This window comes from Onychostruthus taczanowskii, unplaced genomic scaffold (assembly GCF_017590055.1).
Source record: "Onychostruthus taczanowskii isolate IOZ18803 unplaced genomic scaffold, ASM1759005v1 scaffold25, whole genome shotgun sequence".
Taxonomy (NCBI): Eukaryota; Metazoa; Chordata; class Aves; order Passeriformes; family Passeridae; genus Onychostruthus; species Onychostruthus taczanowskii.
Window position 1 is genome coordinate 10,254,094 of NW_024499796.1, and position 24,850 is coordinate 10,278,943.

Genomic DNA, 24,850 nt, shown 5'->3' on the forward strand with positions numbered 1-24,850 from the left:
ACCCTTTGTAGAGAACCCGAGTACCTTAAGATGGTAAAATGCAATTGTAAACCATAAAAATTGGCAGGGACATTCAAGTGCAGATGCGGCATCTGCATACGGGAAGTGTAAAAGGGTCCCAAATGGTGCCCATAAACCCCGGGCAGGGACCGGCTCACAGGGGCTGAGCCAGGACACCCGCGGGGCACCGGGGGCACGGCCGGGACACGGTACCGGTACCGGGACCCGCGCCCGGACCGACCCGGCAGCGGCTCCGCGCTCCCCGCGGGCCCTCGGAACACCGCGGCTGCACCGGGAAAAGGCGATTTCTGCGAGGCGAGACAAACCCGCAGGACACGCCGGCCCGTCCGAGGGGACCCCCCGAGCCCCGAGCGCGCCCCCAGCCCGGCCCGGGGCAGCGGGGCAGGGCGGGCACGGCCCTTTGTTGTGCCCCGCGGCCGCGGAAAGTCGCGGGCCCGCATCGGGCAGGCGGAGCCCCCGGTACCGCCGGCCCCGGCCCGCCCGGCCGAGCCCCGAGCGCCGCCCGCGGCATCGCGCACCGGGAGAGGGGAACCGGGCACCGGGCACGGGGCACCGCGAGAGCGGCGAAACCGGGCACGGGGCATAGCCCGGGGAAACCGCACAGCCCCGGCGAGGCTCCGGGCGGGCTCCGGGGGACACCGCCTCCGCAGAGGAGCGATCGGCCAGCCCGCGGAGGGACGGGAGCACCGGGCAGCCGCGGCGCGGCGGGAGCCCCGGGGCGGGCACGGCCGGCTCCACCCGGGGGAACGCGCCGCCCCCGCGCCGGCGGAGCGGGCGCTCGGTGCGGGCGGTCACCGCCGCTCTCGCCATGCGGGCGCTGCTGCTCCCCGCGCTGCTGCTCCCGGCGCTGGCCGCGGTGCGCGGCGCCGCCACGGTAAGGACGGGCCGGACCGGTACCGGCACCGACTGCGGTCGGGACCGGGATCGCGACCGGGACCGGGATCGCGATCGCGGCCGGGAGCCATCACGGCGGTGGTCGGGAGCGGGCAGGGGCAGCCCCGCTGTCCCCGGCGGTCGCTGCTCTCCGTGCCCGGGTGAGCGGCGGGGGCGCGGCCCGACACGGGCAGCGGGCGGGGGTCCCGGGAAGGGCCGGGCTTCGGGTGCCGGTGCTCCCATCGCGGCGGGGGTTCGGCGCAGGGAATGACCCGGGCTGTGGGCGCGTTCGAGCGGCTGGAAGGTGCCCAAGCCCCGGCGCTGCGGTGATGGGCGCTGCAGGGAGCGACTCCGTGCCAGAGAGAGCAGCCCAGACAAGCCTTCCCCGCGGGGATGAGGAGCAGGAGCGGGACCGGGCAGGGGGGGAGCCAGCCTCCCCCTGCGTCCAGGAGCCCTCGGTTCCAGCTGGAAGACGTCTCCCACGGGGTCAGTGGCCGTAGCGGGGCCGGAGCAGGGACACCGGGACCCAGCCCAGAGGAATGGCGGTGGGAGCAGCTACTGCTAGGATCACCAAATGTTAAAAAGACAGGGTTTTCCAAGACGTTTGGTGGGAAACGACGCTGACACAGCTGTTGTCGGGCAGCACTTAGCTTGGAACAGATATCCAAAGCCTGGAATGCCCTGTTGCTTGGGCTCCCGGCGGGGTGCCAGGGGTGATGCTGGCAGGACTCAGCGATCCACGCGGTGCTGTCTCCCTCCCCGCAGGTGCTGCCTGCTGTGCTCAGAGGTGTTTTCTCCGCTCTTGCCGCTGGATGGGATCCCATCGGTGGGCGTGCGTGTGCCACACAAGCGCTTGGCATGGCTGTGTCCCCGTGACCAACACGGGACGCCCGGGGCCTGGCCGCCGTCAGCCACGGCCCAGCCCTGCCAGCACCGTTCTGCCTCAGCTGCAGGACGTGTTTGACACCTTGTGCCAAGCTGGGAGGAGGAGGAAGAGGAGGGTGACATGGTTTCCCCTCTGTGACGGGGACATGCCTCCCAGCAGCTGTGCCAGAGGCGTGCAGTGCGGCAGCTTATCAACACAGCGTGTTTTCCTCCGAGACGAGTCCTCTGGCAGCAGCCAAGGGACAGCTTAAAAGCTGGCCAAGGGTCGCTGTCAAAGGTCCCGCTTTCTCCAAATAATGTCACAAACTCTGTGCTCACATGGATGCTCTTGCAAGAGGTCCCGGAAACCGGGAAAATTACCCAGCTCATAAAACTTGCAGTAAGGAAACCCTCAGCAAAGTGCAGGGACACTCTCCCACACAGCCATGGGTGTGCATCCCCCGGGGAGGGAGGAGAGGCAGCAGGCACCTGCCAGCACCCTGGGCTGGGGTCTGCAGCGAGTGGGGGATCCAGGGAAAGAATCCCCAGAGCCCCTGCAGGGCTGCATCAGCCCCCCAGCAGGTTTCTTGGGGTGCTCACAGATTCCCACCTGGAGAAAGCAGAGCAGCAGTGCCCTCTGCACTCACGTCCCCAGCCACCTGTGTGTGCCTGGGGTGGGCTGTCCCCTGTGGAGTCGGGCACAGCCGGGCAGGGGCTGGCAGAGGGCACACGCTGACAGAGGGCACAGCCGAGGCACCGGGTGGGCGACCCTCACAAAGTCTCCCCGCCTGGGAGCCTGTTTTTTAATACTTCCTCGCTTATGGGCTTTTCTGTATAAATAGAGCATGCAGTTCCTGTTTAGGGAAGCTGGCAGACGGCGCAGCGAGGTTTAGTGTTACGGCCCCATGCGAAGGTGGGCGGCGGCCCGGGCAGAGATACCCGGGCACGGTGCGGGGGCACCCGGGCACGGTGCGGGGACACCCGGGCACGGTGCGGGGATAACAGGGCACGGTGCAGGGATAACAGGGTACGGTGCGGGGATAACCGGGTACGGTGCAGGGACACCCGGGCACGGTGCGGGGACACCCGGGCACGGTGCGGGGGCACCCGGGCACGGTCCGGGGATAACCGGGTACGGTGCGGAGATACCCGGGCACGGTGCGGGGGCACCCGGGCACGGTGCGGGGACACCCGGGCACGGTGCGGGGACACCCGGGCATAGTGCAGGGATCTCTCCTGGGATTCCCACAGGATGCGTGCTCACCGGGCAGTGCCGTGCCCGCTGCCGGCCGGGCCAGCCCAGCTCCCGGCGCTGCTGGCTGTGTGCCGCCGGCTCTGGCCGGGCTGGAGCCGTCCTGCCTGTTTGCACAAGCGCCGCAGTGGCCGTGGGGGAGGTCAGGGGCTCCGGGGACGTGCGAGCCTGGCGAGGTGGTGTTTGGGGAGGGGGTCCCTGCGCCGCTCCCTGCTGAGAACTTGATTAGATTCTGCCCAATTTACAGCCCTTTGGCTTCCTGGTGTTTCCCTTCAGCCAGCAGGACCTGGTTTCCCTTTGAACGAAAGAGGGTTTTTTGAAATGCAAAATGTGTGAAGTTTTGCAGCCCTTCAGAAAGGGGAGGAAGCCCCTGGCCCGTGTGGGCTGTGGGAGCTCCGTGCCCGGCTCAGGGAGTGCCCCGGTGCCACCAGCGCAGCAGCCCTGCGGCAGCAAGGAGCATCCCTGGCTGCTGCCTTGTGGCAGGACGTGGAGCCCGCGGGCCTGTGCCCTTTCCCACGCCGCTCTGTGGTCCGGGGAGGACCGGGAGCCAGAGCTCAGCTTGTTTCCCAGCTCTGCCACCGTTCTGTTTCCCAGGATGAGTCAGAGTCCCTGTGGGCAGAGCCCTGTCCCTCCGGGGTCACCGCACTGCCTCTCCCTGCTCTCCCACCCTGCGGGGTGCTTGGAGCGGGCACATGGGACACCCAGAGCGGCCCGGCCGTGCTCCTGCCAGCCCGGGGGTCCCCCGCAGGTGCACAGCCGGTGGCAGGGGGTGGGAGGGACTCAGCTCCCCTGCTCCTGAGCACAGCGGGAGAAATGAGCTAAAGCAGCCGAAAAGCACCCTGGGCTCCTTAGCGTGAATCAGGGCCATGTGCGGAAACAAGGGAGTCCTTGAGCCTGTGCCTCGGGCCGTCGCGGCAGACTGAGGGGCCGAGCTCACCCCGAGGTGGCTGCATGTCACCGCAAACAACGGAGCCTGTGTGGGCTCGGAGCCCTGCAGCGGGGGCACAGAGTCGCTGCTGGGTCTTCTTGCCACCATCCCTGCTCGCTGAGGTCTTGCTGGAGGCTGGGAAGCAGCCACAGAAATGAGACTGAAGTACCCGGGCCACAAAACACTGCAGGGATGAGCAGCTCCGTGGGCTTTGTCTCTGCCAGCCCGGTGGGACAGTGCCTCACTCCTTTGGGCACAGCCACGAGCCCCGGGGGCAGTGGGACATCTCTGGGCAGTGAGGGAGCTGGCTGTGATGGTCTGCTGGGGTTGGCGAGGCCCTGCGGGACACCCGGGTGGGACACCGGGCTCATCACGTGTCCCGCAGGCTCTGGGTGATGTGGACCAGGTCCGGATGACCTCAGAGGGCTCCGACTGCCGCTGCAAGTGCATCCTGCGGCCGCTGAGCAAGGACGCCTGCAGCCGCGTCAGGAGCGGCAGCGCGCGCGTGGAGGATTTCTACACCGTGGAGACGGTGAGCTCGGGGGCTGACTGCAAGTGCTCCTGCACCGCGCCCCCCTCCTCACTCAACCCCTGCGAGAATGAGTGGAAGATGGAGAAGCTGAAGAAACAGGCCCCTGAGCTCTTCAAGGTATCTGTGGTGCGGTGGGACTGGGGGGCAGACCCGCTCCCCACGCCGTGCCCCTGCCCTGTGCCCCGTGCCCTAGCCCTTACCCCAGGCCCCATCCCTCATCCCCTCTGCAGCTGCAGGCCATGGTGGACCTGCTGGAGGGAACGCTGTACAGCATGGACCTGATGAAGGTGCACTCCTACATCGGCAAGGTGGTGGCACAGATGAACACGCTGGAGGAGGTGAGCGAGCTCCAGCTGCCCCATCCCTGCGGTGCTCCCCCTGCACAGCTCAGGACTGTCTGTGAGCTCCCTGAACGGGCTCCAGCCTCTCCTCTCCTCTCCTGCAGACCATCAAGACCAACCTGAGCAGGGAGAATGACTTCATGAAGGAGAGCGTCCAGCACCTCACCGACCAGATGAAACGCTACGAGAACTACTCTGACATCATGATCAGCATCAAGAAGGAGATCTCCAACCTGGGCTACCAGCTGCTGCAGAAGGATGCGGCTGCCATCCCCGAGAGCAAGGCACAGGTACCCCAGGGCCCAGGTACCCCAGGGCCCAGGTGCCCCAGGGCACAGCCCCATGCAGGCACAGTGGGTGCTGCCAGGCATGGCCAAGCTCCCCCAGGCTTGTGGAGGATCCTTGGGGTAACCCCTGGGCTGGTGCCTGTGCCCACTGCCTGGCACAGTGGTGGCAGGGAAGAGGAGGGCATGGGAGGGAAGGGGGTCTGACCAGGCTGTGCCCCCCAGGACACGACAGGTGGCCGAGAGAAGGAGGCAGGACGGTACCCCAGCACCCGCAAGGCTCTGGGGGACAGGGCAGGCCCCCGAGCGCCCAAGGAGAAGCCGCTGAAGCCCGAAAAGCCCAAAAAGGAGAACACCAAGGCCAGGGCGGGGTCACAGCCCACGGCCAAGCCCAAGCCCCTGGCGCAGCAGCAGACGGTGGTCCGAGGCATCACGTACTACAAGGTCGGGCAGGCGGGAGCGGCGGAGGGTCCGGCCGGCAGCCGCGGTGAGTCTGGGGGCAGGGCAGGGCTGGGGGGCACCTCTCACCGAGGCGGGGGGCCAGGGCCTGCCCCTGCAAAGGCGCTGACCCCCGGCTCGTCCCCCCACAGAGGGCCCTGGGAGAGGGGCAGCCGTGTCAGAGCAGCAGGAGGACAGGGGCCCCCCGCCCCCCTCAGCTGAGGGCACCCCAGCCCAAGCTGTCGCGCAGACGGAGGGCACCGTGCCCAGCAGCACGGCTGCGCCCAGCACCGCCCCGGCCCCGCGCAGCACCGCCCCGGGGCAGGGCGCTGACAGCACCGGGGAGACACCCAACAGAGGTGAGCGGGTGAGCGGGGGGCGGCTGGAGAGGGCACCCCGTGTTCCCAGTGCCCCTGGCCAAGCCAAGCCAGCGGGAATCTGCCACGGGAAGGAGCAGGAGTCAGCCGCCTGGGCAGGGATAAGCCTTCCTCTTCCTCCCCTCGGCACCCAGTGAAGGAGGCGGAGTGCGAAGGCACCATCGAGTCGGTGGAGCCCCCCACGGAGCACCACAGCTACGGGCGCAACGAGGGGGCCTGGATGAAGGACCCGGCAGCCAAGGATGGCCGCATCTACGTCACCAACTACTACTATGGGAACAGCCTGGTGGAGTTCAGGAGCCTCGACAACTTCAAGCAGGGTGAGGGGCACAGGGGCCCTGGCTCCTCCTGGGGGGGTGTGCAGTGCTGTGTGACAGCAGCTGTGCTGGGCCCTGGGGTGGTGGGCAGCTGAGGGGGGTGTACAGAGGGCAGCAAGGGTGACACAAGTCCCCTGCTGCTGCCAGCATGCTCTGGCCATCGTGCATGGAACCTCTGTGCTGTGGAGGGTCCCAACACCTCTCCCACCCACCCACAGGCCGCTGGAGCAACCTCTATAAGCTGCCCTACAACTGGATTGGCACCGGGCACGTGGTGTACAGAGGGGCCTTCTACTACAACCGTGCCTTCACCAAGAACATCATCAAGTACGACCTGAAGGAGCGGTACGTGGCAGGCTGGGCGCAGCTCCACGACGTGGTGTACGAGGACACGACGCCCTGGAAGTGGAGGGGCCACTCGGACATCGACTTCGCTGTGGATGAGAGCGGGCTCTGGGTCATCTACCCCTCGGTGGACTACGACTACTCCCAGCAGGAGGTGATTGTCCTCAGCCGACTTGACCCCGTGGACCTCTCGGTGCGCAAGGAAACCACCTGGAAGACGGGGCTGAAGCGCAACACGTACGGGAACTGCTTCATCATCTGTGGCATCCTCTATGCTGTGGACACCTACAGCCAGAAGGAAGGGCAGATCTCCTACGCCTTCGACACGCACACAGACACGGAGGCAGAGCTCCGACTGCCCTTCCTCAACCACTACTCCTTCACCACGCAGGTCGACTACAACCCCAAGGAGAAGGTGCTCTATGCCTGGGACAACGGCCATCAGATGACCTACGGGCTCCGCTTCGTGGTCTGAGTGCCCGGGCGGGTCCCACTGCACTCCTGTGCCCACCCTGCGCCGTGCCTGGCTGGGGCACCCTGACGCAGCCCGGCCCTGGCACCCCCACTCCAGCCAGGGCTGCGGCAAGAGCCTGGCTTCCACCCCAAACCCTTCCCCATCTGCTGTGGCCATCACCTGCGCCGTGCCCACCGTGCTGCAGGGCAGGGGGAGCACGCAAGAGCAGCCCCCAGCAGACACCCCTGTGACAACGTGGCCCCTGGGGCCGTGGCAGCTCGGCCAGCATCGCCTTCCCGGGGACACAAGGAGCCCAGCCCCGCGTCCCTGTGCCGCTGCTGGCACCGCCCGCCCTGCAGCAGCGCACGGAGCGCCTCCTGCACCGCCCCAGCCCGGCCACGCTCCCCGCACGCCCGAGTGCCACCGCTGCCAGCCGTGCCGGTGCCGGGACAGCCCTGTGCCCTGCGTGTGCGCCGTGGGGCGGGCGGGCCCCCTCACTGCCAGGCGGCAGGAACAGGTGCCAGTCGCTATTTTAGGAAGTGTGGTTAAGATGCCTCTGCTTTTGCTGATCATGAGTTTGTTATTTAAATGTATTCACTGGAGCCGTGCAAGTCCCCTTCGGCAGCAGGCGTGGAGGAGCCTGCCTGGGGTGTCCAGCCTGCACAGCAACCTGCACACCTGCCCTGTCACCTGCCCTGTCACCTGCCCTCACATCTGCCCTCTCCCCTGCCCTCTCACCTGCCCTCACATCTGCCCTCTCACCTACCCTCTCACCTGCCATCTCCCCTGCCCGCACCCAGCACTGGGCAGGGCAGCCCTCGGGCCTCTCCCTCTCGGTGTGAGGCAGAGCGAGGGGCTGCTTGGCTTGGTTTTGGTCATTTTAGACGTGAGCAGTACTAAAACATAACAGATGTGAGAGCGGGCTGCGTGTGCTGTCATTTGTCCTGGAGCTGGGCAGGGAGGAGCGGGCAGGGTGGGTTCTCACCGTCCCCATCCCTCACTGTCCCCGTCCCTCGCTCTCCTCGTCCACTGACCCGACTTCCACGGCCAGGAGTGCCGGGGGTTGCTGTCACACCTTGCAGGCACACCTGCCCAGGGCGGGCACCCCACGTTCCCCCAGCAGCACCAGCACGGTGCCAGGGCGTTGCAGAGGCAGGAGGGTCCCTGTCCCTGCCGGGTCCTGGGGAGCAGCTTTGGCCCCGTCCAGCCCGAGCTGCAGCCCCAGAGCCGCCGGGAGCCGAGGCGGGTGCCGGGCGCGGAGCAGCTGAGCGTGGGCACGGCGAGCAGCTGCCCGGGGCTGCTCCGAGCTTGGCAAGCGCGGAGCTGCCGGGGGGCCCAGGGGGGGCCCGGGTGAGAGCACCCCCCGCCCTGCCGGTGCTGGCCGTGTGTGCGGGCAGCGGCCCCGCCGGGCCCCGCACGCACCGGCGGCTGCGGAGCTGGCACCGGCCGCGTCCCTGCATGCGGAAAGGTTTCCCACTGCGGGGACATGAGGCTGGTGCCAGGCGCGGGGCAGCCTGGCTCCCCCTCTGCTGGCCCCACGCTGCTCCCAGATCCTCCTCTGGCTCACGGCACCACCTGCCCCTTCTCCTGCCCCTGCCTCTGTCCCTGTCCCTGTCCCTGCACCCCCTGCCCCTTCTCCTGTCCCTGCCCTTATCCCTGCCCCTGTCCCTGCCCCTGCACCCCCTGCCCCTTCTCCTGCCCCTGTCCCTGCCCCTGCCTCTGTCCCTGTCCCTGCCCCTGCCTCTGTCTCTGTGCCTTCCCTGCCCCTGTTCCTGCCCCTGTCCCTGTTTCCCCTGTCCCTGCCCCCCCTGCCCTTGTTTCCCCTGCCCCTGTCCCTGCTATGCACAGCCCCCTCGTTTGGCCGTGGGTCTTCACCACCATAAAGGAGCCGGCCGACTTTTCCCCCCCGACTGGGTCCCTGCCAGGCTTTTATCTAGCGATCCCCAGCAAATCCCTGTACAAACAATACGGATTTCTGACATTTTTTTGTGGTAAAGTAAACTCCCAGCACATCTCTAATTCCAGGGCTTTGTTGTTCTTCCGCAGGGGCTGCCGTGGCTCCGCGCTGGGCTGGGCTGGGCTACGGACACCCCTCGGCTCCCCTCGGTCAGAAAACACGGGGAGGGAGGGATGAAACCCACATGGTCAGGGCACTGCGTTGTGTTGGGTCCTTCGGGCTCTGGAGGGGAGTCTCAGTCCCAGCAGCCCTTTGTGAGCTGATCCTTGTTCTGGCACGGGTCCCCGATGGCTGGTCCTGCTCTCTGGTGCCACGTTCTGCCCCTGGTCCCAGTTCGGCCGCAGGACAAGGCAGGCTGGGGAGGACAGGAGTCCCCAAGCAGGACACAGCGGGGACATGTGGGTGGGGGCAGGATGGGCTCCCGCTGCGACAGCGCTGCTGACTTCCAGACATTCCTCCTGTGCGTGGCCGGCACCACCTCGGCTCATAACGTGATTAAAAGATTAAAATCTCTCAGTTCAGCAGCAAGCAGCAAATGAAGCTTGAGCAGGGATGCTGGGGGGCTGTGGTGCTCGAAGCCCCCGTGACAGCGATGTGGCGCCTGGGGAAGGGCAGCTGAGGCCATCTGGGCAGGTGGCTCTGGTGCTCAAAATCTCCTTGGTGCAGCCGGGCAGTGAGCCCTGAGCCCACCCCCCCTTCTCAGTTACTGGCCGGGCTGGTTTGTTTGTGGTGGTTTTGCCTCCTTCCTGGCCCCGCTGCCCAGGCTGGCGTCCTGCTCTCCCCAGGGTGCCAGCCCAGGGCTGAGCTGACTCAGGGCTGAGCTGAGCTGGGGGTGGCCAGTCTTTGGGTGGGCAGGATGCGCAGAGGGCAGGTGACATCCCGGCCAGAGCTTGCCCATGGCTGCAGTCTGTTGGCACCCACTGAGGGTGCACCAGGACTTCAGTCCTTGTTCCACCCCAGGAGCTGCCTCCACCTGGATCCCCTGCAGCTCAGTCTGGGCACTGCCAGGCTCCAGGACCTGGGGCTTGGCAGAGGGCTCTGCTTGGGACACGGTGCCCAGCCATGCCAGTAGCCCCCAGGTCATGCCCGGGGACCAGAAGGCTCAGTGCCAGCGCCACAGCCCTTATGCTGTGCCCCCACCCATTTGCTGCCCATGCTGGGACACGTTTGGTGGGAGAACGCTGGTGCCACCAGGGCCTCTGGTCAGTCTCCAGGTGCGCAGGGAGGTGCAGGGACGTGGTGTGATGTGGGGACACAGGTGCCAAGGCTGACGACCCCGAGCAGCTGTGGGAAAGGGCTGGGCAGCGGGCGGTGGCGGTGGCCGGAGGGAAGGGAGGGGAGCACGGGCCTTGGCGGTGCCGCCGCTGACTCACTCACCAGTGGAAACAGAAACCTTTCCCAGGCTTACAGCACCAGCTCCACAGCACCCCGGCCTCACCATGGCAACCCCTTGGGCTGGCGGGGTGCACCTGCAGACACCCCTTCCCTGGCAGCATGCACGGCGCGGCACGGCACGGCACGGGGGCTCTCATGGCTGGGCTCTGCTCAGCCTGGTGCAGGGGCTTTCTCCATCTCCCTAGGGATGCACAGCCAGGCTGGCTGGGAGCCAGCAGCCCCAGCAGGCAGCAGCCCCCAGCCCTGGCAGCCCCAGGGCCACCTTTGCCCCCGGGCCGGCGGGAGCTGAGCCCTGCGGCGCTGTGTGCACACACTGCCCGTATTCACGGAGCAGCAGGACCAGGGCAGCGCGGGGCAAGGCCTCCCCCAGCCTGGCCAACAAAATGGGCATTCAGGGCCGGGCGGCTGCCCTGGGCAGACCCAGGTCATCTGCGAGGCCAGCGGGACTCGTGTTTCCCTGCCAGGCCTCACAGCCTGGGGCTTGGGGTCACAGATGCACCAGACACGCTGCTGGCACGCAGGGCCAGCCCTTCCAGCGTGCCTGTGCTGGGCATGGCACAGCCGAGGGCACTGGGAGTGCCCAGGTGGTCGCTCCCAAGCTCCCTGCGCTTGGCATGTCACTCCATGTCCCGCTGCCCATCATGTCCCACTGTGTGCAGAAACCAGGGTCAGCCCTGTGGCAGCGCTCAGGGCAGCAGCCAAGGACTGTCCTGAAGGAGGAAAGTGACAGGAGCGGTGACAGGAGCAATGCCAGAAACATTAGGAGGCCCGGGGATTGTGTCCATCGCAGCAAACACCAGCCAAGGGAGGTGGGTCCTAGGCTTTCCTCAGCAATATTTGGTTTACAGTTGGACTCAGTCTTGAGGGTGTTTTCCATCCTAAAGGACTCTGATTATCCAGCTCACATCTGCCCCTGCCCTCTGCAGCCCCTCCTCCCCCAGCCCCTGTCCCCGATGCAGAATGGGTCCAGCAGTGGGTGCTGCCAGCTCCCACTGACACCATCCGCTCCGGGCCGGTCCCGCTGTGCTGGGCAGAAACATCTGGTCCTGTTGGAAGCGTTCCAGGGCACAGGGCCAGGGCTCCCTGTGCAGCAGCACCAGCCCTGGGCCGTGCCCTGCAGCCAGCCAGCAGCTGCTCCTCCATCCTCATCCCCGCCCGGGAAATTATTTATTTGTTGAGGAACGTCTTTTCCCAGGAAACCTCTCCAGTGCTGAGGGACATCTTCAGTTACAAGGAGCAAATAAACATTGTGAGTTTCCGAGGCTCTGAGCTCTGCAAACAGCAATGCTAAACCCGGGGCTGCGCTGCAGCATGGCAGGGTCCCACACTGACCCACAGCCGGGCAGCAGAGGGGGACAGGGGCCACTGGGGCAGCATGGGCAGCCTCTGGGGCTGGCTGGCACAGAGGGAACCAGCACAGACCACTGGAGACCTCAGCCAGGACACGCTCTGCCTTGCTCTCACAGCAGGAACAAGAGTGTTCTCCACCTGTGCCCTGAAGGAAGCTCATCACTTCACCTCTGTGTCCTCTCAATCACTCTGTTGTTCCTGGTCACTTAAAGGGCTGCTTGTCTGCAGGATGTCTCCTGTGACAGGACAGGGCAGTTCTGAAGGAAGGGCCGGACTGGTTGGTTTTGTCACACAGCTGTGGGTGGATGGAGTAATTCAGCCCCAGGATTTAGTGCAGTGCCAGAAACATGCTCACCTCCTCAAATGGCTGCTGTGGGCTGTGCACAAAGTGAAGCCTGAGCTGTTCTCCAGTACTGCCTCCCACTTCAGCATGGGGACGGCTCCTGGATGTTCAGTGCCTGCTCAGTTGGGGTTTTTCCCTGCTTTTGTGTTTCCCACCCTCTTGATTGGCATGCCAGGGATCTGTACTGATTATTGGATTCTTGAGAAGCAGATCTTTTCTTGGCAGTGCAGCTGTTCCTGTGGCTGGGGTGGAAGGTGCCACCTGGAGCAACCCTGACACTGCCACCATCCCTGCAGCGCAGAATTCAGGCTGTTTGCTTTGCTGTGTTGTCAGGAATGCTGGCAGAGCTGCCAGGCTCCCCTCAGCCACAATGCTGGAGCAGCACAGGGCACACAGCTCTCCAAAGAGAAGCCCAAATGCAGCCAGGCAGGATCTGGCAGCAGCCGCCTGCCCCAGCCTGCCCCGTTCCCAGCACAGGGGACCAGCCCCGCTCCTGTCTCCGTCTGCCATCAGGCTCCTGGGACGGATCTGGGATCCTCACGGGGGTGCTCCTGGGGGGGCAAGCAGCTGATGCTGCCCTGGAGCAGCTCTGCCAGCCCCAGCAGGGCACCCGGACACGGGACACAGCCCTGTGACCCTGCCTGCCCGCCCGGGAGCAGAGCCCAGCCGAGGAGCCGCTCCCAGCGCGGTGCCAGCCCGGCTCCTGTTGCTGCCAGCTGCCAGGCACGTCCCATCCACCCCGCTCCAAAGAGAGACAAAGCCACAGCCCAGGTGACATCACAGCACAGCCACCCCTCGCAATGCCACCATGTAGGGGAAATTCCCTGCACGACTAGGACTCTCTGGATAAAACTAGCTGGAGGCTTAAAAAACCTTAATTGAGGGAGCAGAATTAAGATCTTTTTCCTAAACAGAATCTGGATCCAATCTAGGAACTCCCTAATGGATAGGGAATTTTTTATGTTCGAATGCATTGGCTGCACTAATACAAACCATGAGTACTGCAGCCCTCACGCTCCAGCAGCACTGTGGAACTCTTCCTCACAATCAGGACCAAAAAAGGCTTTTGGAACTGCAGCTCCATCCCCGAGTCCCAAAGAACTCCGTGGGGGACAAAGACAAACCATTTAACCCGTGCTGGGCTTTACAGGTATAAAGGAGTGTGGAATTGTGAGGCCACGGATGCTCTGGGAGCTCAGAGGTGCCTGTGGAGCTCAGACTTTTTTCATACCCTGAGCTCTCCTGCCCTCAGCAGCACCCACACACAGAACACCTGGTCCAAAACTATGCCCTGCCCCAGGGGGTTCTTGGGAGCTGCCCAGGGATCTGAACCCAGCGCTGACAAGTTTCCATGATGTCCCATAAAATCCCTCAACTAATTAATTTTTTTTTTCTGGTAACCCTTCAACACTGGCACAAGGTAAAATTTTAAACTGTTAAAATACTTCATGCACGTTTGGACGAACCAGCCTCACAGATCTGCACCCATCCACTGCCTGTTCCTCAGAGGAAAAGAAACTGCCAGGTCTGTACTTCCATTAGCAGCCACAGCTCAAACACTCGGTGTGAATCCTCCCATTTCCCCCCATTAAGCTGATGAGTCCTTTATGGGCTCTCTTTACCCACCAAAGAAAGCACCAGTGACACTTTCAATCCAGACTGCATTTAATGAGCCAGGCCAGCCCGGAGTGCAGCTGGCTCAGGGCTATGCCTTGATGGCGAATTTCCTGGCCGGGTACAATCGTTCCTTTCTCTGCTGCTTCTTGGTCTTCAGGTTCTCCTCGTGCTTGTTGAGCCTGCGCCGCATGGCCCGCGTCTTCTTGGGCCGCAGGTCCAGGGGCTTGTACTTCTTGCCCTGTTTGCAGAGACACCCAGCAGCTGAGCTCCTGCCACAGCCTCTTTTCCCTGGGACTACCACTGCAGCCAGGAGCTCAGGAAACACCAGTGGATTGTGACTTTTGTAGCAGCTCTCACTCAGGTTTAAGTAAGGCAGAATCTTACAAGCCGCACTTATCCTCTTGAAAAGATCTTTTTTTCCCCACTCAATATGATCTAATTCAAACTCCAAGAAGTGATATTCTAAAAATTACAGAACCACATGGAATTAAAGAATTTCTTGGTCACCCCTGAGATGAATAAATTGAAAATAAAGAGTATCTGCATTTCTGCAAACCCATTTCTTCATCCCAGCAAGTCCATCCCACCCCACAGAAGGGATGCTGCCAGAGGACTTTCCTGCAAAAGCAGACTCACACCAAGCTTGCAGAACTCTTCCACTAATATTTAAAAAGCAACCACGACCAGAGAACTTTGAACTGAACACAAATTATAGTTTTTCCTTGAGTTTTAAGCTTTTAAGTAGCAATCCTTCCGGCACACTTTGTCATTGTGAACAGCAAGAGCGTGAAGGACAAGGCCTGTCCTTACCTTGTAGAACTTCCTCAAGTTCTCCTTCTGGGTCTGGTTGATGACAGTCAACACTCTGGCGATGGATTTGCGCACCACACGGCTGCGGGTGGGAAAGAGAGGGACCTGAGCACGCCCTGCAGGAGCAGCTGCACGGACGGAGCCGGGGTACAGAGCCCGCGTGTGCTCCGTCCCCCTCACCCTGCACCCCGCTACAGCCAACCCCGGCAGCGCCCGGCTCAGCTCCTCTGAGCAGCGACCCGCACCGGCCCTCGGGCCCAGCGAGCCGTGCTGCTCTTCCACGCGGGTTTTCAGGTTTTTCTTTCTCACAGCACACCGCCACAGAGCGCAGCCCTCGGGCGCGGCGCACGCCGGGCCCCGGCCCCGCTCCCCCGGCCCCACTCACATCTTGGACAGCTTGGACGCGGCCCCGCCGGTCACTTTGGCCACGCGCAGCTGCGACAGCTCCACCTTCAGATCCTCCAGCTGCTTCAGCAGCTCCTCCTTCTTCTTCCCGCGCAGGTCTCGGGCCTTGATCTTGGCCTGCGGGCGGCGGACAGGCCGTCAGTGCCCCCGCCCGAGCCCCGGGCCCGCATCCCGCCCTCCCTCAGCCCCCGCGGCGCGAAGATGCGGGCCCAGGGCCCGGTGGGATGTGGGCGGACTGCCGGGGTTCCCGGGCCCGGTGGGACGGGGGAGATGCCCGGGTGGCGTTCCCGCGGGATGCCGGTGGATCCCCGGGTGGCCGTTCCCGCGGGATGCCGGTGGATGCCGGTGGATTCCCGACGCGCGGCCCAGCTCTCTCACCATGGCGGGCGGCGCGGGGCGGAAAGGCGGAAGCGGCGCAGGGACAGGGGCGGTGCCGCGGCGGGGCCGTACCAACGCGCGCCGGGCGGGGGGAGGAGCCTGCGCGGCGCGCGCCCCCCGCGGGCGGCACGGTGGTGCCGGCCGGGGCGCTGACAGGCAGGGCGGGAGGCACGGCCGGCCCTGGGCTCTGGGGCTGCAGCCCCGCGGGAGCCGCTCGGTGCTGCGGCGGCCGCCCCCGCTCTCTTGTCAGCCGCCGGAGCCCGGTCAGAGCGCAGCCGGTGTTCTCACGCTGGCCGAGGTGCGGCACTCTTACACCGGCAGTGATGGGGACGTGATGGCGGGTGGGGCGGGAGCGGCCGCCGCGGCATCACGAAGCAGGGACAGGGGCAGAGCCGTGTGCGCAGGCTGCCGCGCGGGACGGACGGACGGACGGACGGACGGACAGACAGACAGACTGGAGGAACCACCTCGCTCCCCGCGGCGCCGCCGCCGCCGTATCCAAGCAGCCGCCGCGCCTCACCGGCAGCGCGCGGGAGGGCGGAGCCTCTCGATTGACGGCCGGCGCAGCCAATCAGAACGCCTTCTCGCCGTTAGCCTGGGCGCGCGGCCAATAGGAGCGCACGGGGGCGGGGCTGGCCGGCGCGGACCGGCGCGAGGCGGCAGCCGCGCTCCCTGAACCTCGGCGGCGCTGCGGCCGCGCCCGGACCGGGACCGTGGTCGGGACCGGCGGGTGCGGACGGCCCGCAGAGCTCCGGGCCCGGCGGAAGAGCCGCGCCGCGCGTGGGAGCCCAGGTAAGGCGGCAGGTGCGGGCGGGGGCCCGCGGAGCATCCCCCGGCGGCGCGGCGGGTCCGTGCCCGGTGCCGCGGTGAGGGGCGGCGGGGGCGGCAGCCGCCGCGGCCCGGCGGTGGCGGCCCGGTGCCGTGCTCGCCGCTGTCTTTGCTGCTAACGGAGGGGAGGAACGCGATGTGACACGTCTAACGCTTAGGCCTGGGTTGGCAGCTGGAGGAACCACCCGAGCGACCCCCTCCTTATGAACTTCTCCGTTGCCCGCGCTCCCTTCCCGCCCGCGGCGGCCGCGGCTGCCGGTGTGGAGCGGCCGCGGCCGCCGGTGTGGAGCGGCCGCTGACAGGTAGCGGCGTTCGGCGCCGGCGGACGAGCCCGCTGGGGTGGAACGTTGCTGGATTTTGCGGGAGCAGTCCGTGCAGTGCTGGGTACCCAAGCTGCCGGTTTGGTGGCATCGTCGTGGGTTTGTTGTGATTCGAAACTTCCGTCGAAGCGGTTCCCTTGTCACCAATTTTTATTTGGTTTGGTACAGAGAGGTGTCTTGGACAATGGGTGACATGAGACGCCCTTGGGGACGGAAGCTGGATGGTTGTTATGTTGTGTCATCCCCTCAAATTTCTTGCCTTATAAAAATGTCCATAACCTGTTAAAACATTCAAGATCAAGACTGCAGGTTTTCAGCGCTAGATCTAATCTCCCACCACAGAACAGGATCTGTTTTTACCAGTGTCTGAGTTGCACATCTGTCATTTAATAACCAGACTCCAAGCTTCTATGCTTTAGCTCTGTCTGGGCCAAGCACTTCTAGTCCTCCAACTTGCAAAATGGACCCCTTAATATAAAAATAAAAAATGTGGATTTTGCACGAGCTATCCAAACACAACCTGTAATTTATGGCATCTTGTCCAGCTAATGCAAAGCAGCGCTGTGGGACCATATGAAGACTAAAATGTGAGTGAAATTCCCAGAATGTGTGTGCTTCCCTCTGCTCCTGCAGGCAGCAGGACTGCTGTGGTAGCAGCCTTTGCAAATCATAGAAAATCATCCTGGAATGGGTCTTGCAGTGGGATCTGCAGATGCAGTTCCTGCCTGGGGTCTCCTCACCCCATCTGACCCCGTGGTTTTAGGTGGTTGTGCTGTCCCTGGCATGGTGGAGGAAGCACTTTGGGAGCCTGGTGCCCTGCTGGGGATCGTATGTGTAGAAAAAAGAGGCTTCATTTTCAAATCAGATTAATACAGTCTCATTCAAGATGTTTGGATGAATTGGACCACGATGTACGTTAAATGAAAGAAAGAGTGAGTCACTTCACCATGAGCAGAGAGCGTTATTCTCCAGTCATCCTGGGCTGCCAGAGCAATACAGACAGTCACGACTGTGATGGCCAGCTCCTTTAGTGCAGGAAATACAAAAACCATTCACAGAAACTATATGGAGAGAGGGAATATTTTGTTGTTCTACAGAGGAGAATGTGATCATTGTTCTGCCTTGAAATGTAGCTACAGTACACTGTCAAAATTCAGTTGGCAATCTGTGTCCCTTACAAACCAGGGAATATTTTATCACAACGATGTCTAGCTGGGCTTTGCTCTATGTGTAAGAATGATACCGTGTTCTGTGCTCTTTTGAGAAAGTCGATCTACAAGTGATAAAGATGCTGGAAGTGCATTCCAGCAGGACGAACATGCAGCTCATTGTTAACCATTTCCGTGTCCCTGTTTCATTTTGTGGAGGGAAGTAATGAAAACGGAGCGTAACGATTCAAAACATCGAGAAGCTTCTATCCCGAGTCGCTGTGCCTCGGGATCGGGTGGTGCTGTCCGTGGCCTTGCAGGGAGGGCACAGGTTTGGGGAGGTGGGAGCGGGGGGCTGCAGCTCTCTCCTGCTGCTCCTGTCACATGATGCTCTGCACAGTCCCCTGCTCGCGCTGCAGCTGCCTCGCCGCCCTGTGCCACTCTCATCTCCCCTCTTCTTGCATCACTTTTAGTCTGCTTTAGCTCTCTTGGCGTTAAATGGAGCTGTTGGTGATCTGCTGCGGCACAGATGGGTAATGGGAATTCATTGGATTATCTGGACACGTTACTTTTGTTGGCTTGTCTTTTATTCTGCTTGGTGTGCTTTGGGTAAGGAGGGAAGATCTCTGGTGTGAAAGTCTGTTCTGAGTGGTGGTACTGCCTAAAGAGCTGCAATGGAGCTGATATTAAACAAAATCCCCACTAGTCCCCTAAAGCACAGTACAGCTATTGGATTCTGACCATAAAAACCTGGATGTTGATGTCTTTTTACACAGAACTTTACACAGTTCTCATTTTTTCATAAAAATGACTGCTTCCATTGGAGCAATCTTGGGAGGAGGACAACCAAGACTTGTACATGCAGATTTTATATCATTTTGTTTGGTGTTCTTGCATAAGAACGTTCTGCAGGCTTGGCTTTTATAGCTAAGCTGCACTGTTGAAGCACAAAAGCTCTGTTCAAGATAGGTAGTTTTTAAACAGGCTGGAAACAGAGGTATGGTATGGAGCATGTGTTACAGCAAGAGGAGACAGTTCATAAGGAGTGGACCAAGTTGTGTGTGGGAGCTGCACTGAGGGTCAAATGGAGGTCTGGTTCTGTAAAGTATGTAAGGAAGTTGCCAACACAAATATTACCTTGCAGCTCACATGTGCTGAGAGAACGCAGCACAGCCCTGCAGCAGGGATGGAGCAGAGCAACCATCAATCTGGTTCCCTGAGGATGTCAGTCAGGAAAGGAAGTGTGCGGTGCCAGAAAGCCTGGATGGAACTGCAGGTTTAGAGGACTTGTTGTTTGAGGTATTTTTAATTATTGCTATTAATATAATGGAACACAGACTAGAAGCTGAGGTTTTGAAATATAATTAAAGCAGAAGCCAGCAGAGGGATTTCTCTGCTGTGAGGCAGAGGCATGGCTCAGGAGCAGTACCTGCTCAGGAAGGTGAATTCCCAGAGCGGTGATGCTCTCCATGCAATCCCCAGCGTGCTGGCAGCTCCCACCAAACACTGGTCTGGAGGGAAGAAGTGAACCGAAGGGCTCAGAAAGCTTTCCCAAGCTTGTCCTGCACTCCCTTTTGTTGGAATACAGTTCCAGTTGGAAGGCAGCCACTGGCACCTTGGCGAGGATGGGAGCGGGCTGCAGAGTGTGACGGTAGCTGCCCTCCAGATCGGGCACTGGCCTCAGCTGCCATTTGGGCCAGCCAGGAAATCATTTGGCTCGCTGGGAGGAAGCCTCTCCATCCCACTGCTGTACAACGCAGCTCCGTGTTAGCTGGTTCATTTCAAATTAATGAGTGTGCATAAAAGAGTTAAAACATCAGTTGTTGTCAGAGGAAAGAAAGAAAAATCTTGTAACTGGGATGCTTTTCAGGAACTTGGCTGCTGGGAAGGCGAGAGGCATGTGCTTTTCCACCCTGCTTTAGGTGATGGCTTAGTTCAAGGGGGCCCAGATTTGGCTCAGTCAACAGTTGTGTTGGCGTCTTGCCATCAAATGTGCATAAAATGGAGCTGACTGCAATTCCCTCCTCACTCTAACATGGAGGGGCAGCCGGAGGGACCCGAGGCTGCTGTGCCGTGCCGCGGGTTGGCTCGGCTGTGAGGGTTACCCTGGGATGTGCAGTCCCTGCAGCACGAGCTGTTGCATTGTGACTGGCTCGCTGCTTTCGAGTCCCTGGGTTGTATTTTGGTGTCTTGTCATAACTAATGCATTTCAGCCCTTGTTGTGCCCGTGCTCCCAAAATCTCTCTCCTTTCTCACAGTGCCTCGTGCTTTTCCAGATGTAGGAGGTTCGTCTCCCATTTGCAGACTCTTCCTATGATTCTGTGGCTTATGAGCATTGCCACAAAATCGAGATAAAACACAACTGGCATTTTAGCTGCTCCAAGAACATTGTGTGTAAATAAACCACTAAATAGTTCAGCCTGTGAAATGTAAATACACACAGCTCGCTGCCACAGCTGATGGTGTTTTTCTGTCTCCCTTCTACCCTCCCACCTCTGCCAAGAGTGGGCCAACCTGATGGTTTTTTTTCTCTTGCTCTTTCATACAAAGCAAATGACTGCTAAGTACCATGTAGGTGGTATGCAGGCACCACGACAGATTCATGATTTGAATTTGGATGAAAAGAAACACTTATGTCCTCTTCCACATTGCTTCTGCACCCTCTTCTGGAGATTCCTAGACTCTGATGACCCAGAAATTCTTCTTTGGTCTGACTTTGAGCTTGAGCCTGTTTTTAATAGCAAACCAGTGAAGTCAGTAGAAGAGCAGAGGCCCAACTGTGATGACATTTTTAGCCTGTGCCCTTTGTTCATCCTATACACAAAAGGTCATGAACTGCAGTGAAAGAGGGATCACAGAGGGCGCAGAACAGACAAAGCTGGAACAAATTGTCAGTGGCAGAAACATAAAGAAGAGAAGCGAAAGTTTTGTGTTCTGAAGGCGATTGAAGGCCACGTGCATCCCATGGTGAGATCATGTCTCTTGTGTTCAAAGTGAGTCCGCCCAGAGTGAATTCAGAGGAGTCTGCTGCTGAGGTGTGGCTTCCATGATCTCAGTGTAGGAGGCAGGAAGGGACTGCACGGTTTCCATGGCACGATGTTAATGAGCACCTCCGCATGTTTCTGAGAGGAAGGATGCCAAAACTGCAGTTCTGGATACAGACAGGTGTGCTTCTAAGCAGTAAAGGGATTTTTAAATATGTCTGTAACGTACAAAAAGCCTGATTCTACAGGTGAAGCACTTACTTGAAGATAAAATAATGGGATTGACGCTGCATGTTGTGTTTTCGACTCATTTGACTCAGAACGGAGTTGAATTTGTAGTGTAGCCTATTTCCTACAGGAAGTCATGAAACTGTTCCTGACAAGATTTCCCAGGTAATGCAGAGGTGGCAGCTCCCCTAGCTCTGAGCTCTTCTAGTGAGGCTGTTTGCAGATCTTCTCATCTTCTGATGTTCTGAGGAAGGAATTATGCATTCATGTGAGGGTAGTAAACTTCCAGTTTGCAGTAATAAAATTTGTGTAACTTGTATAACAGTTCTTGTGTAACTGAGTGCCTGCTCTCTGCCACTTCCACCGGCCACAGCAGAGTGCAGCTGGGGAATGTGCCTGCGTGGGTTTATCTTGTTTTCTTATTTATCCCCTGCCCGCTCCTTTCCCTTTTTTAGGAATGCAATTGCACGGTCAGGCTTCCTCTTTTTTCTTCTTCTCCAAGCAGCTTTTCAGTCCCTTGTCTGATGAAACTGTTGTTGTTCTAGGGGGAAAGGTCCTCAAGATTATCTAGTGAATAGTTTCCACAAAATTTAAAAGAAGTTGAAGTAATGTGTTTAGTACATTTATTAAAGGGAAGGACAGGCAGAAGAAAGTTGTTGTGTTGTAGGAAACATCTGGCCAGCCCCTCAGAATGTGTGGAGCCCCAGGGCAGTGGCAGCTTGCCCTGTGCTGGGGAGAGCTGGATTTATTGGGATGCAAAGGGAAGGATCAATCCAGGTCGATGTGGGACCAGGCTCCCTGTCCCTGTAGGAACAGCTGCTGGCCCTGACTGCTCCTGCACAGGAGTGTGGGTGTGCTCATTTCATACCCCACTGGGGTTTGTGTCTTTTTATTATTTTATTTAAGTGACTTCCCTCTTGCCTAATCTTTAGAGGTAGCAATATTTTTGCAAGTTAGCTCTAAAAATGTGTACTTTAGTAGGAAAACCAGTCTCTTGGAGAATTCCCAGTAGGAGGTGGTTGCTAGACCTAGTTACATTTGCAGGTGATTTAGTCAGCCACGCTGTAATTTGTATATGAAGTCAGTAATTCATTTCTCCTTAGTGCCCTTTGAAGTAAACAAACATCCAGGCAGAGAGAACATGATTTAACCAACATTATCAGTTCAATACAACAGCTGCTTGTTTCTGAAGCTAAAGTTGCTTATCATTGTGGCACTCAGACAAAGGTGTCCCCAAAGCCCAGGCTGTGTCCTTTTCCTTGTGCAGCCCACGTGCCTGCCCACAGGTCACTGAGCAGAGCTGGGGCTCAAACGCTCGGCTTGCTCTCTGAGCTGGCCCTGGGCAGTGCTGTCCCCCGGGACTGAGCCTTGCCAGGAGCTCAGGTGTGGGCTCAGCCTGCTCCCAGATGCCTCCTGCAGCATCCAGCGAGCTGCTGGAATAGGAGCTGGATATGTCTGGAAGAGCTGCAGCCACTGCAGTGCAGACGTGCCCTGAGGTGAACAGTGGTGGGGGTGAGGAATGTCTGTGATTGCTTCCAAATTTTACTAAAAACCTTGGAATCGTAAAGAAATCTTTTCCTCTCTGCCTACATTTTGTGAAGAAATGGTTTGATGTATAACTGCTCATTGCCATTTCCTCTGAATTCCTGACTCCAGCAGACTGTGAGGTTTTCAGTGCCTGTCTGGGGGAATTGCTAATTATTTATTTCAGCGTTTCTTGGGCAGAACCGAGTGGTGTCTTGGGAACTTCAGGGCAGTGGCTCTTGATGGAGAGTTAGGTATTCTGGCAAGAGGAATGAATTTGGTTTCTAATGCATTTTGTGTTGTCTGAGGCTCTGTCAGGACTAGCACTCTGAGCAGATCACATGGAAACACACAGATGGTTTTCCCAAAACGTGCAGTATAGCGTTGAAAGAAAACATGAGACATGAGTGTGCCAGCCTGCAGAAGAAAAGGACAGGCAAATAGGGAGCCAAGGTAGGCATCCTGCTTGGTGAAGGTAAGATTGGCTGGTTTTTGACAGAGTTTTGAGACATGATGTTTCCAGGCTTTGTGTGTGGACGATCAGGAGGTTAGTTTTATCTGTGTTGGTAATTTGCAGATAAGAAATAGATACCAGCTGGGCTTCTGGCTTTGTGTCACATCCCCTTTTGGCAGTGATGCTGTGGGAGATGTGTCAGGATGAAAAGTGGAAAGAGAGCTGGTCTCTGACTCAAGGTTTGACAGCTTTAAAATCCTGATAGACTGGAATGTGTTTTCCACCATTGGTTTCTGTAGCGAGCAGTTCTAGGAACATCTTAGTTTGGGGGAAATCCTGTATCGACAACATAGGTGAACAAAGTGTGTTTGCTTTTTGTTTTTGATTACTACTTGTCCCTCTAAGCAGGGAGTGGGAAGCATTTGAAAACCAGTCAAGGTTCCATAACTGAGATGATTACTCCCTCTAGCAGGGAGTGGGAAGCATTTGAAAACCAGTCAAGGTTCCATAACTGAGAAGAAGTGATGGCTTAAACAAAGGCAGTTGAGTTGTACTAGTGCTCTGTCAGGAGGTCAAGGTGCTACGTCCAGGAGACTGCTCCTGATTCCACCTGTCCTCACTGACAGATGAGCTGACAGACCCCTGACATCCTCCTGTGCCCTCAGGTTACACCAAGGCTGCACCTTCAGGGTGTGAGGTTTCCTGTGTGGGGAGTTGTGACCCTCCCCTTCCAGCAGGCAGCTGAATGGCAGCTTACAGTGATCCTGGCTATGTAGCAAATCCAAGAGGATGTAATGCACTTATTGAACATATCCATGCTGGACTTGCATTGTCAGCTTGATTTCCCTGACCAGAGCATTCCCTCACGGCTCACGGAGCCTGCCTTGCTTTGCAGGCCTGAATCCCAGGGCAGGGCCAGTGGGGAGTGCATACCATTAACTTCAGCACTCTTTTTCCCTTCCAGCTAAGCCTGGAAAACCTTAGCCAAAAGACAGCAAACCACAGAGAAGTGGAGACGTGTGTGATGTAAGTGACATCTGACTTTAAAAATACTGGCCAGCACCGTGAAGCCTCTGTCCCTGTCCCATGTCCCTCCTCCTGCTGCCCTTCAGCTCCAGCTTTAGCTGCCATCCTCTGGGGTGTCTGTGAAGCTCTGCTACCCTGGGTGCTGCAAATCCAATAAAGTATTGCATTAAGCAAACCTGGAATTGTGTGTTCTGAGAGCTTGTAGGGAAGAACCTGGCACACCAAGTGTGGGGCTTGGCGAGCATGGGTTTTCTGCCTTGTATGGCCTGAGGAGTTGGCAAAATCTTTGAGAGAATAATAAGTTCTGCTGGAAGCCACCATTTTCTGTCTATTCTTTTAAACCAATGTTTCAGTGTCTCCTTCTGCAGACTCTGGAGAACATTTTTTTAACGCGTTACTTATGAAAAATTGTCATGCAAAACAGCCCAACAGTTTCTTTTGCATGAAAGAAAGCAAAAAGCATCAGAGAGCAAGAAATTAAGTAGGTGATATTCCTAGCATAGTTGGGCTGTCAAAACTGGGAAAACTGTCTGTCTGCAGATGAGCAGGGATCCATGTGATAACTTCTAGTATCAAAGGGAAGGAGAGGTCCCCGTTGTGGATGTGCTCCTGGTTGCTTTTTATTTACATTGTTCATTTGGAGCTGAGCAGTCCCTTAGGAAAGGGCCATGTCAGGAGCTGTATTCCTCCCTTTACTGTGCCCACTTGCTGTTCTAATAATAATTCTCCCTCCTGTCTGTACTGCTGCTGCATTACAACACAGTCCTTAGTGCAGGAGCACCTCCTCCTCTCCCGAGCTGCTCCTGATAGTAGCTCTTCCTTTGTACAGCACCAAATACCACCCCCTCCAGAGCATGATAAGCCAAAACCAGCTCATGAAATAACTAATTTTATTTTCCTTCTCTGTCAGCTGGAAAAGCCAGCTTCACATATTTTTCCAGCCTTCCAATACCTTTCACATCGGCAGGCTATGGATTTTCTTGTGTATCTTTTATTGATTGCATAAATGGCCTCTTCACAGTGAGTCTGGTGAACTCCTTGCATGTGAGAAGTACTT

The 24,850-nt window shown here is 59.2% G+C and overlaps 3 protein-coding genes across 4 annotated transcripts in view; 2 read left to right on the plus strand and 1 right to left on the minus strand.

Moving 5' to 3' along the window:
- The first annotated feature begins 773 nt into the window (after positions 1-773).
- OLFML2A (olfactomedin like 2A) lies at positions 774-7,942 on the plus strand. Of its 2 annotated transcripts, XM_041406773.1 has the most exons (8): positions 774-895; positions 4,324-4,587; positions 4,701-4,808; positions 4,916-5,101; positions 5,321-5,582; positions 5,686-5,892; positions 6,045-6,230; positions 6,446-7,942. In XM_041406773.1, the coding sequence occupies exons 1-8, from the start codon at positions 830-832 to the stop codon at positions 7,045-7,047; spliced, it is 1,881 nt and encodes a 626-aa protein (XP_041262707.1). In that variant the 5' UTR covers positions 774-829; the 3' UTR covers positions 7,048-7,942. The 2 variants fall into 2 exon arrangements, with proteins under 2 accessions (XP_041262707.1, XP_041262706.1); XM_041406772.1 differs by lacking the exon at positions 774-895 and having other exon boundaries at positions 2,899-4,587.
- Positions 7,943-13,718: 5,776 nt separating this feature from the next.
- On the minus strand, positions 13,719-15,377 carry RPL35 (ribosomal protein L35). Its single transcript, XM_041406657.1, has 4 exons — positions 15,282-15,377; positions 14,884-15,020; positions 14,499-14,580; positions 13,719-13,926 (listed from the first exon to the last, which is right to left on the minus strand). Exons 1-4 carry the CDS (start codon positions 15,282-15,284, stop codon positions 13,777-13,779), a joined length of 372 nt encoding a protein of 123 aa, XP_041262591.1. The 5' UTR covers positions 15,285-15,377; the 3' UTR covers positions 13,719-13,776.
- Positions 15,378-16,027: 650 nt separating this feature from the next.
- Positions 16,028-24,850, plus strand: part of SCAI (suppressor of cancer cell invasion) — a 37,655-nt gene continuing 28,832 nt past the window's right edge. The window contains exon 1 of the mRNA XM_041407045.1: positions 16,028-16,073. The gene's annotated coding sequence lies outside the window, so the exon portion shown is untranslated. The remainder of the gene's footprint in view (positions 16,074-24,850) is intronic.

Excerpts from the sequence above, each read along its gene's own strand:
- RPL35 (XM_041406657.1), bottom strand. Across the intron at positions 14,581-14,883 it reads GCGTCCAAGCTGTCCAAGAT|CCGTGTGGTGCGCAAATCCA; the intron begins GTGAGTGGGGCC and ends TCCCACCCGCAG. Across the intron at positions 13,927-14,498 it reads ACTTGAGGAAGTTCTACAAG|GGCAAGAAGTACAAGCCCCT; the intron begins GTAAGGACAGGC and ends CTCTGCAAACAG.
- OLFML2A (XM_041406772.1), top strand. The coding sequence starts at position 4,252 with ATGGTCTGCTGGGGTTGGCGAGGCCCTGCGGGACACCCGGGTGGGACA. Across the intron at positions 4,809-4,915 it reads AGATGAACACGCTGGAGGAG|ACCATCAAGACCAACCTGAG; the intron begins GTGAGCGAGCTC and ends CCTCTCCTGCAG. Across the intron at positions 5,583-5,685 it reads GGGTCCGGCCGGCAGCCGCG|AGGGCCCTGGGAGAGGGGCA; the intron begins GTGAGTCTGGGG and ends GTCCCCCCACAG.